This window comes from Schistocerca gregaria, chromosome 4 (genome assembly GCF_023897955.1).
Source record: "Schistocerca gregaria isolate iqSchGreg1 chromosome 4, iqSchGreg1.2, whole genome shotgun sequence".
NCBI lineage: Eukaryota > Metazoa > Arthropoda > Insecta > Orthoptera > Acrididae > Schistocerca > Schistocerca gregaria.
In genome coordinates this window covers 731,745,464-731,762,736 of record NC_064923.1, presented here as the reverse complement: position 1 = coordinate 731,762,736, position 17,273 = coordinate 731,745,464, and the positions used below count along the sequence as shown (strand labels likewise).

The 17,273-nt window shown below is 38.6% G+C and overlaps 1 protein-coding gene across 6 annotated transcripts in view; it reads left to right on the top strand.

The window, feature by feature from the left end:
* LOC126267183 (zinc finger protein ZFP2-like) overlaps window positions 1-17,273 on the top strand; it is a 151,726-nt gene that overhangs the window by 51,337 nt on the left and 83,116 nt on the right. For all 6 annotated transcript variants that reach the window (XM_049972151.1, XM_049972147.1, XM_049972146.1 and 3 more), the window contains one exon: window positions 7,194-7,513. In XM_049972151.1, the coding sequence (XP_049828108.1) occupies window positions 7,364-7,513 (150 nt within the window). In that variant the 5' untranslated portion in view covers window positions 7,194-7,363. The remainder of the gene's footprint in view (window positions 1-7,193; window positions 7,514-17,273) is intronic.

The window sequence follows — 17,273 nt, the reverse complement described above, 5'->3', positions numbered from 1 at the left end:
TCCAGAAGGTTCTACCTACATGCTGCGAGCAGCACAGGCATGACTGATCCTAGAGCGCCCTCCCAGTCATTGTGGCCGACAGATGCACCACTTGGCAGGAATTCAAAGTGGCGGTTGCTGGCTCCGGAATTGTCACACAGAGAAATGCTTGTCTGTTTCAATTAACAGATCTTCATTAACAACAAGTCTAACTTCAGAAGTGATTTTTTTCTGCTGTACTGTCAAAAAAAAGTTTTGTTTCTGTGAGTTTATTACTATTCTGTTTATTACTAACCTTTATGGGGGATTCAGTTCCTCCCAGTCTAGATTCTATCTCTTTCAATTTTGAGCTAAGTATTACTTTTTATTTCACTTCTTATTGCAGATTCTAAAACTCCCAATTTCCCTAATATCAGGCCTAAAATTTCACGTTGATCTGGTTTTTTGTCCAGAGATATAGCATCTGAATTTTCAAAAGCATCTTGGCTTGCATCTACAATCTCCACACCCACTGCTTTACTTTCTGCTTCATTATTTTTAGTCATCTTCGTGTGATTGTAAAGTACTTCACCCCAAAATATTATAATTTTAATAATTCTAGAATACTTAGTGTGACATTTCCTCTGTGGTCTCCTTCGATGGTCTTCAGTCTGCCCCTCTCGCTCCCCTCCCTCCTCCCCTCCCATGCCACCCCTCATAATCTGTGTATGCATGAAGTTCTTTTGCAGCTTCCAAATCAATGTTCCTTCAGCATTCAGATTCCATGTTTCTTCGTGTCATTTTGTGTACATAATTTTAATGAAATTGAAATTTCTTTCATATCATTTCCCTGTAATAGGAAAACTATTTATACTCCAGCCAATACTGTCTGTAATCCTGGACAGGCTTCTATGTATGATGCAGTACCCATGGGCCTAACCTTTAAACACAGTCTTGTAAACATTACTGGAAAACTTAACATTGTTTTGCAGCAATGTATGTTTAAATCCAAGAGATAATGCATAATATATAATCACATTAAAAGTAATATGTTATTTGCGTCATATAAATACTTGCTGCAAGAGTATGAACATTTTTATTGATGACAATCTATCATTCATACAGTAATATACAATTTCATTTACTGTCCTTACTTATTAACTTGTAACTTGTACGCTTTTTCCCAAACCTCAACCACAGCTGTGATTTTTTTCCTTAATTTGTATGTACCAAAAGGAGACCAATGTTACCGTTTTGAACAGAATGATGTAGTGGCTATGGGTAGTCCTTTGTCACCCATAGTCGCCGATTTATTTATGGAGGACTTCGAGGCCATGGCACAGAACTTTAGATGTAATGGTTTATAAAAAAACCCGATGGAACTTTGGGACACAGTGTTCACCGAAAGCCGACACACACAGATGGGTATCTGCACCCTAAGAGTTTTCATCCACCACACCAACGTAGTGGCGTCCTTAGGACTTTGGTACAGAGAGCATATGCCATTTCCGACGCAGATAGCCTAACCCAAGAACTTGAGCATTTGATGACTGTTTTTAAGGAAAATGGATACACCCAGAAACAGATTCGTCGGGCTATGGAATTGGGACCATCTCCGGAGGTGTACGAAGAGGAACATAGATCTGTGGCCTTTCTTCCTTATGCTGGTAGCTGATCATTTAAGATTGGACGAATTTTAAGGAATTTTAACATTAAAAGTGTGTTCCGTCCACCTTCTAAGATTAGGGCTCTTCTCGGCTCTGTGAAGGATGATTTGGGACTTAGGAAACCCAGGGTGTACAAAATCCCGTGTCAGTGTGGGACAGCTTACGTTGGCCGTTCTATTCGCACAGTGCATGACAGGTGTGTGAAACATCGCCGTCACACGAGGCTACAACAGCCGGAAAAATCGGCCGTAGCAGAACACTGCTTAAATGAGGGACACAAAATGAAATTTGAGGAAACTGTTGTGGTTACACACTGGACTCGCATTCGGGGGGACGACGGTTCAATCCTGTCTCCGGCCATTCTGATTTAGGTTTTCCGTGATTTCCCTAAATCGTTTCAGGCAAATGCCGGGATGGTTCCTTTGAAAAGGGCACGGCCGATTTCCTTCCCAATCCTTCCCTAACCCGAGCTTGTGCTCCATCTCTAATGACCTCGTTGTTGACGGGACGTTAAACACTAACCACCACCACCAAACTGTTGTGATTGCCAACATTTCCGGCTTTTGGAATAGCGTCTATAAAGAGGCGATTGAAATTAGGTTGGCTGATAATTTAATCAACAGAGATAATGGGTTTCCTCTTAGCAAAACGTGGAATCCTGTATTATCTCGCAGCAAAACTGAACGCTCTTCGGTGCGGCCTTGATTGCGATATATCGTTGCCAGCAGTGTTTCACTAAGGGCGGCACCACCTCCCTGTTTCGTAAGGCAGAAACCGTGATGGGCGGCGCATGCACCGTGTATTGACCAGTGGCCTATATAGGACGTCGAATTGCAATCTTGCATCAGTTCTCAGCGGGACTCATCAGCAGAAGCAGCATTTCCTGAAGATGGCGAACAGTTGGATCGCCGAAATATCGAGTCAAGTTGATTTTAGGATCCGGCAGCAAACCCGAAGAGACTTTAAAGACTATTCAATATCTCCTCATTAGTTAGTTCAGCATTCTTCTGTAGCACCACATTTCGAAAGCTTCTATTCTCTTCTTGTCTAAACTATTTATCGTCCACGTTTCACTTCCATACATGGCTACACTCCATACAAATACTTTTAGAAGCGACTTCCTAACGCTTAAAACTATAATAGATGTTAACAAATTCCTCTTCTTCAGAAACGCTTTCCTTGCCATTGCCAGTCTACATTTTACATCCTCTCTACTTCGACCACCATCAGTTATTTTGCTCCCCAAATAGCAAAACTCCTTTACTACTTTAAGTGTCTCATTTCCTAATCTAATTCCCTCAGCATCGCCGATTTAATTAGACTACATTCCATTATCCTCCTTTTGCTTTTGTTGATGTTGATCTTATATCCTCCTTTCTAGAGACTGTCCATTCCGTTCAGCTGCTCTTCCAAGTCCTTTGCTGTCTGACAGAATTACAATGTCATTGGCGAACCTCAAAGTTTTTATTTCTTCTCCATGGATTTTAATTCCTACTCCAAATTTTTCTTTTGTTTCCTTTACTCCTTGCTGAATATACAGATTGAATAACATTGGGGATAAGCTACAACCCTGTCTCACTCCCTTCCCAGCCACTGCTTGCCTTTCATGCCCCTCGATTCTTATAACTGCCATCTGGTTTCTGTACAAATTGTAAATAGCCTTTTGCTCCCTGTATTTTACCCCTGGTACCTTCAGAATTTGAAAGAGAGTATTCCAGTCAACACTGTCAAAAGCTTTCTCTAAGTCTACAAATGCTAGAACGTATGTTTGCTTTTCCTTAATCTATTTTCTAAGATACTTCTGTGAGGTCAGCTACTACCAGATTTTCCATTTGTCTGTAAAGAATTCGTGTTAGTATTTTGCAGCTGTGGCTTATTGAACTTATGGTTTGGTAATTTTCACATCTGTCAATACCTGCTTTCTTTTGGATTGGAATTATTATATTCTTCTTGAAGTTTGAGTATTTCGCCTGTCTCATACATATTGCTTACCATATGGTAGAAAAAGGCTATCAGTAGTTCTAATGGAATGTTGTCTACTCCAGGGGTCTTGTTTCGACTTAGGTCTTTCAGTGCTCTGTCAATTTCTTCACACTTTATCATATCACCCATTTCATCTTCATTTACATCCTTTTCCATTTCCATAATATTGTCCTCAAGAACATTGTGCTTGTATAGACCCTCTATATTTCCACCTTTCTCCTTTCCCTTCTTTGCTTAGAACTGGGTTTCCATCTGAGCTCTTGATATTCATACAAGTGGCTCTCTTTTCTCCAAAGGTCTTTTTAATTTTCCTGTAGGCAGTATCTATCTTACCCCTAGTGCTATACGCCCCTGCATCCTTACATTTGTCCTCTAGCCATCCCTGTTTAGCCATTTTGCACTTCCTGTCGATCTCGTTTTTGAAACGTTTGTATTCCTTTTTGCCTGCTTCTACTGCATGTTTATATTTTCTTCTTTCATCAATTAAATTCAATATTTCTTCTCTTACCCAAGGATTTCTACTAGCCCTCGTCTTTTTACCTACTTGATCCTCTGCTGCCTTCACTACTTCATCCCTCAAAGCTACCCATTCTTCTTCTATTGTATTTCTTTCCCCCATTCCTGCCAATTGCTCCCTTATGCTCTCCTTGAAACTCTGTACAACCTCTGGTTCTTTCAGTTTATCCAGGTTTCCTTTTCCTTAAACTCCCACCTTTTTGCAGTTTCTTCAGTTTTAATCTACAGTTCATAACCAATAGATTGTGGTCAGAGTCCACATCTGCCCCTGGAAATGTCTTACAATTTAAAACCTGGTTCCTAAATCTGTCTTACCATTATATAATCTGTGTGAAACCTTCCAGTATCTCCAGGCTTCTTCCATGTATACAACCTTCTTTCATGATTCTTGAATCAAGTGTTAGCCATGATTAAGTTATGCTCTGTGCAAAATTCCACCAGGTGGCTTCCTCATTCATCCTTTACCCCCATTCCATATTCACATACTACGTTTTCTTCTCTTCATTTCGTACTATCAAATTCCAGTCACCCAAGACTATTAAATTTTCATCTCCCTTCACTATCTGAATAATTTGTTTCATCTCATCATACATTTCATCAATCTTTTTGTCATCTATGGAGCTAGTTGGCACATAAACTTGTACTACTGTGGTAGGCATGGGCTTTGTATCTATCTTGGCCACAATAATGCGTTCACTGCGCTGTTTGTAATAGCTTACTCGAATTCCTATTTGGTTTTGTATTTATAACCCTGTATTCACCTGACCAAAAGTCTTCTTCCTCCTGCCAAAGAATGTCCTTCATTACCCCTATTTGGTTTTGTATTTATAAACCTGTATTCACCTGACTAAAAGTCTTGTTCCTCCTGCTACAGAACGTCACTAATTCTCACTATATCTAACTTTAACCTATCCATTTCCCTTTTTAAATATTCTAACCTGTCTGCCCGATTAAGGGATCTGACATTCCACGCTCCGACCCTTAGAATGCCAGATTTCTTTCTCCTGATAAAGTGTATATAATTAAAAATTATGCTGAGAAAAGTTTAACTTTGAAGAAAATTAAGGCCCGTTTGCAATCTTTTGCCAACTCACATTTAATTCTTTTCTTCGTGTATCTGTTTTAATTTTCTGCTGTAGTTCACTTTGCACAGTACTGTACTGCTAGTAACTGCTTAAGGTTGTAGACTGCAGGTGATATGTCAATGGCCTCAACATGGTTTTGTGTTGCTTTTAATCCCCAGATCCATAGTATGTGCCTCTGGATATTGTATATTATCGTCGGGAAGGAAATTACAGTTGTTTGTGTGGAACTTCAGTCATTTGATTACAGTGCTTCGACAACAATTCTGAGTTACTTAGGTGTTGGTTTTGCTATCATGTTAGCTGTTTGCCATTATTTTATCAGCTCTTTCACATGTGCTCACATGGCGAATGGAACAGTGAGTAGAGTTATACCACTGCATTGGGTATTTGGTTTTTCACTGCTGGGAACTATGTTACAGCATGCCACCCCCCCCCCCCCCCCCCCCACTTCCTTGTTGAGTGGGTCCAAATATCCCACATAACCAGCTTTAAACATGTGTTGATTTTTTAACCATAGTGTATTTAATCTCAGATTACAAAGCCGTCCAAGTGATTTAGCCACTGCAGAATATTTTGGATCATCTGTTCCAGATAAAGTAGAAAATCACAGGTGTACATGTCATTCCAAATTGCATGGGATAATATATGTACAGTCTAAAGCACGTTTTGACGGTCTATGTTTTTGCAAAGCTTTAAATAATTGTAGTTGTAAGAAAGTGTCCAGTAAATCTGTTTTGCAAAAATAGTGTGTGTGTGTGTGTGTGTGTGTGTGTGTGTGTGTGTGTGTGTGTGTGTGTGTGTGTTATTTTTGTTTTTGTTTCTTTTTTTTTTTTTTTTTTTTTCCTGTCGGGTTTTTGTATGTCAATTTTCTTTTGCTATAAGTTTCTGTGGAGGGCTGTTGCTGCAGTTAAAAACTTCTGAGTCAGTGTTAATGTCCGTTGGCCTGTGTTTTTCATATTCATAAGGCTCTCTGATGTAGAATGGTAGCTGTTACACTTAAGTGCTCTTTTGTGTACTATATATCTAATATTGAGATTTATATCTGTCTCTCTGATACAAATTGAGTTGCAGTCTTGACATATGAGCTGATCGATGTCAGACATATAAAGGTTTTCTGTGTTAGTGGTGGTTGTTCTGTTTCTTTTGTATTTAGGTACCTGTTCTGTGGGCTATTTGCAGCCCTTGTTTTTGAATGTGTTACCAACCCTGTGAGCCACTTCGGTGTTACAGACAATTGTGTGCAATTGGTTTGTTGTTGTGGGTGTTTCTTGTTTCTTGTACAGGTGTGTGTGCTTCTCGAGAAAGGGGGGGGGCACTTGCACATCCCCCCCCCCCCCACCTGCCCCCTCTCCCCCGTGTTTGAATTATTGTTTTCATGTGTTGCATGTTCAGTTTGTGTATCACGTTTGATTCATATCCACTTTTAACAGCTAATTGTTTCGTTGCCTGGAGGTCATTTTTTGGTTGCCTTCATTGACTGAAATGTTATTCAGCTTGGGTAGCATGTATTAGAAACCTGTTTATTTGATATACGATGATATGAGGTTTTGTGTGATTTTGGTGGTGGTGTGTTTTCCTGTATGTGGGAAATCATGTTGGTGGTTGTCTGTGTATTGCGAGACGGAAGAAATTTAACATTATTTGTTTTTATGGTGAAATCCATCTTTGTTGGACTATGTCTGTTGTGGAGTTGTTGTGTGGCAGTGTTTCATCAGGAAAACAAATAGTCACCTGCATAATGATGCCAATTTATTATTATTATTATTATTATTATTATTATTATTATTATTATTATTATTATTACTTTAATCTTCAAAAAAAAAAAAAAAAAGCTGCTTATAAAACGAGAAAACAGTATTCTAGTAGTATTTCTATCATTGTGGCAACTACAAATGAATTGATGTTGTTTGTACAGGCCCAGCTACATACAGAACGAACATTACAAATGTATTTGTGTAGGTAAACATACATTGTTTTGTTACAGCTGTTGATGGCATTACTTCAAGTAATAAAGAGCGTATCCAAGCACACCTGCCTGAGGAGAGTTCTGCAGATAGCTTTCTTCGAGAAAAAAGTGATTTGTCTTTTATTGGTGGAAATGAACAATCAACAAAGGAACATTGTGGTGACACCCCGCCTGAAGTACGAGCCAGGATGAGTGAATCATTAGAGAGACGAGGTTGTTATAAGATGTGCAGACTTTGTGCATGTTTAGTCTATGAAGACAAATTGATGTCATTATTTGGAGAACAATCAGACAACCAAAATGTAATGGCCATGATAAGCAAATTTTTGCCAGACAAGGTTAGTTTTCTTTGTAGATTTATTTTACATAAGAGTTGTTTTATATCGTGAAATGATTGTAGTATTTCATTATTTAATTAATCATTTAATTTACTGACTCAGAATATTCTGCAGATCACATTATTAAGTAGAACTTTCAAGGATGTTGGAAGAGTTAACATACAAATTAAGTGTGAGAAGCAACTATTAGAAACTAAATTTGTATGCTGCAATAACAATTAACTATCACTGTTGGTTACTATTTGGCTGAAACATATTAAAGTAAAATCAACAAGAAAGCCACTACTTCGGGAAAAACAAGTACTACTTCCTCAGTTTTATGTAGCAGCTGGTGTTTATCTCATACTGCTACCTCAACAATTACAGTACCAAATTTATTTCTCAAAGAATAAGCAGTTATTTACATCTGCAGCAACAAAAACATTAAATGTTGTTTGATGATGTATTGATACACTAAGTTCAAATTCATTGTAGCATGCAGATTATCTGTATAATAATGAAATTGGAGGTGAGCTGTGGAATACTTGCTTAATCCTGTCTAAAATTTAATTTCACCAATGTTTTTTAAAGTTAATCCTTTCTAGTGATTCTGTTGCTTTGTAGAAGAATGTTGTCGTACCTAAGAATAACACATTCAGTTGAGTGTGCAGCACTGGAAGATTTAGTTGAGAATACAGTTAACTTGCAAGGAAACAGAACGATGGCCTGATTAACAGATGGGCCTGAGTGACCTGCCATTCCTCTCTAGTGTTCCAAAACTAGACCTTTTTTCCTTCCTCTAGGAAGGTATATAAGTGTCCTGGAAGCTATGAATGGTATTTTTCACTTTCAAGTGATTTTCTTGGCAATAATGGGAATTTTACTGCCTGGGGCAAGTATTGGTCAGACATTCTATCTTCCTGTGATTCTACTGTGAAAGCTCTATGTTGTTTAGTTTAAAAATCCGTCTTTGGCTACTAACTGAATCAGGTGACTTCTGATGAAATTTGTGCAAGTTGAAAGTTGCTTCATATCCATACTAATATTTTAACTATTGAGGTAAGTCTTGGTTGTTACATTTTCACGACTAACCTGCTGAAATGATTTTGATAAATTTTGGTTTGGAGATAGTGTCAACTGTAACAGAAAACATAGGCTTCTTTAGAAAGTACCGTAAACCATCTAAAAAATGATTACATTTATTGTGTAATGTGTATCTACTTCAGTAGCACAGTGCACGGATGCTGATTCCTGTCCATGACCCTCAGCATGCACCCTGCGATTGAGAGGCTGTGTGGGTACTTTGTCGTCGTATGTTTCGGCAGTTTGACAGGGGGCACAGTGTGAGCTGTGCTTAGCCAAACAGGCACACACTTGAGATCAGCTGATGTCGTTGCACTTTACAACATTTTCGTTCCATTGAAATACAAATTAAATGTTGCTTTTCTGGTCTTCATAATGCAGTATCTTGAGGCATCTAAATTATACAACAGTACATGCTTACAAATTACACATTTAGGCCAAAACACTGTTAGGACAATTGTAATTAGCACCACAGCTAAAGGAGAAAGTAGAAAGTGTTTTGAGTCTCCAGATGCCATTTGTACTAATGGCTTTTCTGTTTTTTTTTTTTAAAAAATATTGCAAGTCATCACAAAAAATTGCTTTTGGAATGACCATAAATAAAACATTTCAAGTTCCCCCTTTGCCTTTAGAAAATCTGTGTTTTTCTCATGGACAACTTTTTGTAGCTTGCCCATTTGTATCCAACCGACAAAATCTTTGTCTTTGCAAAGGAAGGCAAGACCAAAAACGTTTATAGAACTGTGTTAAGAGTGTACAATAAATAATGGATGGAAAAAATTAAGTTTTTAATAATTTTTAATGAAGATTTCATGTACGACAAAATAAAAGAAATGCAAGATGTGATCAAAAAGTAACAGGATTTTTTTTTAATTTTGTGACCTTTATACATCTGATTTTGAAATGTTTTTTATGTTTTTGGTACATATGGTCCTGATGATGTATGTTTGCATTTTCAGCTGTTTTTAATATTTAGTTTATTGTTGACAGTCAAAAAGGCTATACATGGTTTAGAGCACTTGGCAAATTTTTACTTTCAAAAAAGAGAATGGAATGAAGCGTAGCACCACATTTGACATGTTGACCGTGGCTTTTGGTGAATCTGCTATGAGTAAGACAAGATTTTGCGAGTGGTATAAACATTTCAAAGAGTGTCGAAGATGTTGAAGATGAGGAATGTCCCGGCTGCCCTAGCACATCAATTACTGACGATAGTGTGATCAATTGCTGACGACAATGTGGAATAAGAAAAGAAAATGGTTCTGGAAAATTGGTGGATAATGTCAGAGGGGATGCTAATGATGTCGTCAATTCCTTTGGCTCATGCCAAGTTTTTTCCCTTTGTCAGAAAAGTTCCAGGACACCTTTTCATTAGAAACAGAAAATTGCACTTGCCAAGTAATTATCATAGCCCGTGTCGAAGTAATCCCTTTGGCTGTCTATACACAACTGCCAATGTTTCTAGAAGTCTTGGAAGCAAGCAGGTAAATTTTCAGCTGTGATGTTTGTAAGCTCATTTGTCACAGCACATTGGATGTCTGCGATACCCTGACGAAGCCTTCCTTCCAGTCACATTTTCACTCATGGAAACAAGAAAAAAACTCACCAGGTGAGAGGTTGAGTGAATAATATGGTGGATATGGGATGGAAATAGAATGTCTGGCCAGATTCTTGGTGACAGATAAAGCAGTAAGAACGAGTCATGATGATGCCCAAATCAGGGAGGTGACATCGAATTGCTTGACACAAACATTTCAAGACTTTGATGGAAAGAGTTTGGTTCACTGTTTGATCTGAAGGAAATACTCAACTATATCTTTACAATCAAAGAATGAAATCAACATTCTTTGTTCTCAAAGGTTGTTGTTTGACTTTGCAAGGCTGGTGATCCAGGACTGCCATTCAGCACTTTGATGCATTGTGTGAGAGTCATACTGGTAGTGACAACTTTTGTCCCCAGCAATAATCTGCGACAGAAATGTGGGATCACGTCTAGCTCTGTGCAATAGTTCGATAGAAATTCATATTTCCTCTTCCTGTTCATCTGTTAGTGTGTGAGGGACAAATTTTGAATTAAGTTTGCATTTCCCTTAATCTTCGCGTAAAATCTTGCGACACACATCACTATTCAAATGAAATTCTTCCGATATCACATGCACAGTTACATAACGGTTTTCTTTCAGTGACTCCCTTACACGCTCCTCATTTGTATCAGTATGTGGTGTAGATGGGTGACCAGCTCTGGGATCTTATTGCACTGAATTTCTTGCATTCACGAAACCTTTTGTGCCATTCGAAAACATGACTTCCTGGAACTGCTTCGCCTGCATATGCTTACTTAATTATTGTTCATCTTTCACAAAGGGTTCCTCCGAGCTTAACACAGAACTTAATGTTCACTAGTTGCTCATAATCAGCATCCCTTGTGTCACCACAACTAATGCACCAGGAACCAAAGCAGTGTGTTGCTAACCACTGCCCATCCACCTAGTGAGTTTGCATGGAAACATTGCCAACATTATTTCAAGCATGCATACATACCAGGTAATGAAAAAACTGTGTTGAAACTTTCTGTTACAGGGAGTAATATTTTGGGCATGAAACTTGTAACAGCAAAGTTTGTTCTGAAATTGTTGAATTTCAGCCAAAAACAACAACAATCCAGAACTGGTAAGAAGGTTAACAGGTGACAAAAATAGGTACACAGGTTTTACTCAGTACTTCAATTGTTCAGGAAACTGACCATTCTTAAAGGAAAAATTACAAATTTGACTAAGGACAGGCCTAACATGTGGAGCACAGTACTTTAATATTCTGCGAGACACCACATCATATCCACGAGAGTCCTTAGTCTTCATTGATTTAATTATTTCCTCAATCTCACCTTTGTCAGTATCAGAGAGGAGTATTTCAGACATCAGTCTCAGAAAGGCATTTTCCAAGGGAGTCACAGGACTCCCTGTAGAAACTTAGTTTTTATTTAGTTCACCAGCCGTGCTCAAAAAATGATTGTTAAATGCTGTACATATATCTGACTTATCTTTAACGGAAATATTATTACTATGAACTAACTTTATATTGTTGACATTGTGCTACTGATTGGGCACTTCCTTCTCAACTGGCCATATGATTTTAATTTTATCCTGTGAATAAGCTATATCCCACTACTCATCCACCCAGGCTGCCTTTTACTGCTAGTACCCTGTCCAGTACATTCTAATGAGCACTTCCAAAAAGCATGTGGAATGTGTTACAGAAAGCATTACATTTATCATCTCTATTATCGGCACTATAAACATCCTGCCACTCTTGTTCCTTAATGAGATTTAAAAAACACTCTGTTGCCTTTAGATTAACTTTTGTACATAGTAAGTAATTAAATATAACATTTGTTTTAGTACAAAAACTTTTTAGTGTTAAAATTTGTGCATCATGGTCTGAAAGGCCGTTCACCCTTTTACTAACAGAATGCCCATCTAGTAATGAAGAACGAATAAAAATATTGTCTGTGGCTGTGCTACTGTTCCCCTGCACCCTTGTTGATAAAAAAAAACACTGTATGCGTCATTTCATATGAGTTTAGGCAATATTCCAACACCCTTTTTCTTGCACAATCGCATACAAAATTAATAGTGAAGTCACCGCATATAACTAATTTTTGGTATTTCCTATAAAGTGGACCAAGAACCCTCTTAGCTTGAGCAGAAATGCTGTGAAGTGAGAGTTACAGGACCTATAAACAACAACAATTAGCAGTTTAATTTCATTAAATTCAACTGCCCCTGCACAACATTGAAATTCTTGTTCAATGCAGTACCGTGATACGTCTACGGGTGCAAATGGAATACGTTCATGGCCATTCCCCATTCCACAAAGAACTCTTTGAAAAAACAGCCAGCTAATCTGTATCCTACTAAAGAAAGCCTCTGAATTGTCAAATTATTTAAATGGTGCTCCAGTATACCAGTAATGTCAGTCAACATCTGTAAGCAGTTCACTAACTTTCTCTCTAGTACCTCTTATATTTTGATGAAATAATACTAATTCCTTCTCTACTTTGGATACCTGACATCATCAGAAGGTGATTCCTTTTTTAGAGGGACTTTCTTTAAGCAAGGATACATATTAGCTGACTTCAATCTAAAGAAAGGTGCAGCTTTAACACCAACTACTACAGGAATTGTTCTGTGAGTAATCCCACCACCACCACCACCACCACCACCACCAACAACAACAACAACAACAACAACAACCACCTTTATACTATCACCTATAGGTTTTACCAGCCTCTCCTTCCCCTGCCTATTGAGGTGCAGACCATGCCCTAGTGAAACACGATCTGTTGATAGACTCAACTTGGCACCACTGCAATGTGAGCCATGTCCTCTGCCATCAGTGCCCTCTCCAGCTCCATGTTAACATGCCTAACAGCAGCATTAAGATGAGGCCGATCATGATGCTGAAACACTTGCACCAAGTGCACATTAGTGCCACCAGATTGAGTAGCTATCTTTACCAGGTCACCACCTACATCACATTCCCCTTCCCTATCAAGACTCTTTCTTGTTCCATCTCTACCTGATCCTCCTTTGTAAAATTCCCTTCCCTATCAAGACTTTTTCTTGTTCCATCTACAATCTCTACCTTTATAAAATTCCTGCGTAACTCCCAATGTTAGCAGTCACCTGAGCCAACCCTGCACTACGCTTCAAAATGGTGGTGATCTGGTACTCAGTCCCCAACGCTTTCTGCAACTGCTGTCCTACACCTCTGCCATGTGAACTACCTAGGAGGAGAGCCTTCTTTCTGTTACAGTTTGCAACTGACTTAGGCTCCCTAACTGCTGAAGACAGCTGCAGGTTTCCTACACATACAAGAGACTCCTCCACTCAGCCCTGACAGTTGGTCAAGTCTATTGGTTAAACGCAAAGTACAACTGTCTGAACATCTTCTCCTCCTAGCTGCCTCTTACCAACTGCCAATTCCCATTCCCCCCGGTGTCCTTCACCCTCTTCAACCTATCTAATTCCTCCTTTGTGTCTTGTAACTGCACCCGAAGGGCACAGATATTATGCTCCTGCTCCTCTACCAACTTATTTTTGCTACAAATTCTGCATGTTCAGGAGAGGATCTCACTAGAATGCCCACTGGTTTCCCCACTGCAATCCCCCGAATGAAAATACTTTGAACAAATCTCACACCATAACTCACTACTCACAAACCTGTGACAAAGCCCACACTGCTCACTCATGGGGAAAATTTTAACAGTTCGGAAAAAACTAAATGTCTGTATTACCTAAAATCAATTACAACCTGAGCTCTCAGGTTTTCAAATCTCATCCGAAGCAGTCCACAATAATCAGTCTTTTTTTCTCATCCTGTACTGTAAGTCTCCCATGACCTGCGGTTCTGGGTGACTTTCCCGGAATCTACCCCTTTTCCTAGACCTCTCCAGTCCTTTTTCTGCACCCTTCTTCCTTCCCCTTCAAGCCTTCTGCCTGAGAGCATGCCCATCAAAACAGTCTTTCATGTGTGTGTGCTGCTGCCACGTGGCGAATAGATTTTTTTCGATCCAATTAAATAATTTGATCAATAATTGATTGTTTTTATTACTGCAAACAATAAGAAACTCAGTTGAAAACTACCGAATGAAATTTAATAAACATCTTCAATGCACAAACAACTGTAAAATCCACAGTGGGTGAAAGTTGCCGAAAGTTTATTAAGCCGGTAGTTCGCCAGCAGCAGCACGAGACTACTAAATTTAATAACAACACACGAACAACTTTGTCAGAACTTAACTTAAGAACCATTACAACTGCAACTGCACGCCGCAAAATGAAACAAACTGCTAATATTGTGATGAATTATTAAAAACTATTAAATGTGATGTTCGAGTACAGTGCTAATAAAAGTTTGGCAGTACTCAGCTACAGCTGCATCCACATGGTACGAAATGTAAATACACTGCTGCGGCCTGAGACTTCGATGAATGACGTAAGCACACAAATAACAGACCACTCGAATCAGTAACACTAAAAGAAAGACTGAGATGAATGAAAATCGACTAATAAGTTACTTTTACTGCAAATATTAACACAAATAAACTTTAAAATTAAGTGTTTGAAGTCTAAAACTTCATAAAATATTGGCGAGCAATTTGAACAGCAGCCCAGCACAGGTGATGTCACATCAAAGATGGTCTGTTTTAATCTTGTACACATACAAGAACTCCCGACATTGCAGCAACTGAAACCTCATGATCCACAGCACCATTCTGAATTTTGTCTTCAGCTGCTGGCATGGATCAAAGTTGATGACATAGCCAGGCAATATTCTGTGGAGTGACAAGGTACATTTTACGCTACATGTTGCGGTGAGTACACAGAACTGTTGAATTTAAGGCACCGTTAAACTGTGTGCTATGCTTGAAGAGCCATTGCGCTTGCCATATGTGGCAATGTAGTGCCAATTCACGAGCACCTTTATTCTCAGTCTGTTCTTCTTTGCCGAAGAAAATACACTTGGAGATCCTGTCGGGTGCACTGTGATGTGTGCAAGTTATCAAGACCTCCTTGTACAGCATGCGATTCCTGCTTTGGAAGATCTGAACTGTGTGGAAAACACTGTCTTTATGCAAGATGGGACAACACCTCATTTTGCTTACCCAGAGAAAGATATGCTTAATGGAACCTCCCACAAACATGTTACCTCCAGAGGTGTTCCAGAAGCACAGCCTTAAAGGTCACCTGATCTGAATCTGTGTGACTTTTGGCTTTGAGAATATCTGAATGAGTGTGTTCACCAGGGACACATTCTGCCTCGTGTGAAGATCCATATACAGGAACATGTTGCTCAGATTCCACTGGAACTGCTACGAGGAACTGTTGATTGTGTTGTTTTACAGATGCAGCATCGTGTCAATGTCTCTGGTGCTCATATTAACAAATTGTGTAAGCAGCAGCTAATAATAAAATAAACATAAGCCTCTTTCACTTGTTTGACCTTTCCTGACCACATCCCGTTCCTAATCCTTTACACATGGAAGCATTTCGATATATATTTCTTGCATTCACAGTGCCAAATTTGCAGGTGGTCAGGATTGGAGCTAATTTTTTTGCTGTATAAATCAGTTTTACAGTTTTACATTTATGCATTAGAATGCCTACGAAGTTTTGCTGTCATTTGATAGTTACAGCTCACAGAGGACCTCTGTGAGTAATTTTAATTACTTGTAACCACCTGGTACAAATATTTCCATCTTCAGAAAGTAGTGAAAGATATGGTGTCTAATGTCATAAAATGTACGCAAACACCAAAATAAATTTTTGGAGAATAAGTGCATACCCAAAAAATAGTGGAAGGAACCCCCATATGCATGCATGTTCTCATATCCATGTGTTGCCTAATTGCTCAAGCCATCTGCCGTGGATCCCCCTTCTTTGCTGGTGGGATGTGCTATATTTATTGCAATCAGAAGGCAACAGAAAAAGAAAACACAAAGATGACAGTTGATAAAGTATCTAAATAACCGAGGTACTATACCACGAGGTATACTAAGTACCAGCAGTGCTTTGTTTGCAAATTTCGCAACAATATCATGGTAAGAATTTGATTCTTTGATTGGAAAACTGAAGAAACCTATCTCTAGATGAGATACTGTTGACACTTTGTTGCTGGTAAACTGGCAATTCCAGGTTGAGCTATTTGTTTCTCATCTCAAAACAAAGCATTTCATTGATTATTGCTGGAATTGCAAAGCACAGAAGGGAAGTGCTTAGCAATTTTGTGAAAATGTGTTAGATTTCATTAAATAATTTGTATTTTATTTTATAAAAATATTGTTTCCAAATCTTATATAGGTACACAAATTCACTTGGCAGGAGGGGGGGGGGGGGGGGTTAATTACAAAATGACTTTTCACAACTTTTCATGCCTCGGGTAGCATGGTGGAACCTCTTATTTTAATTCAAATTTACATAAAAGCATTACTTTAATGGTCATAGCAGATGGTAGTTATTCGTTTATCTACTACATTGTGGGATTCCAGTGCAATATTTCAGTTGTGAACTTTTATACTGTGTTCAACAGAAAACTTTTCAACAAAGATCTGTGATTACCTCATCCAAAATAACTTTCATGCAAAGAACAGTGATTTCTGTATGTTCTATTGGTTGAAGGTTTTCTATTTTCCCAGAATATAGTGGAACCTTTCTCTGTGGATCTGAAAGAAGATTCACTAAAACAAATGTACTATTATAGACATAGCAGGGCTTATCGCAATGTGGAAAATGTATTTGTTTTAAGAATTTTTTTTTTAGGTGTGGTTCTCACTGAGGTGATACAGTATGCAATAGATGATGCAACTCATAATTCAGTACATGATGGAACTTGCATTGTTGGAGTGCATAGCATACTAGTTGGAGCGGCGTAACTGGTGCACACACTGGGACAACAGCAATATGACACCAACATGTATCTCTATCATATTGCCCGGCACAACAAGGAATACAGGTTGATCCATGCAACTGTGTAATAGGATACAAATTTGAGTCATCAGCTGAGCCTTTAAAAAATTTTGTGCTACTTCCAAAGAAATGACCCACCAGCATCAGGCATATTTTGAAAAGTTTGTAGTGTAGAATGTAATCACCAAGCAATTTATATTTGGTGTATTATAGGTCATGCATTGCTGGGT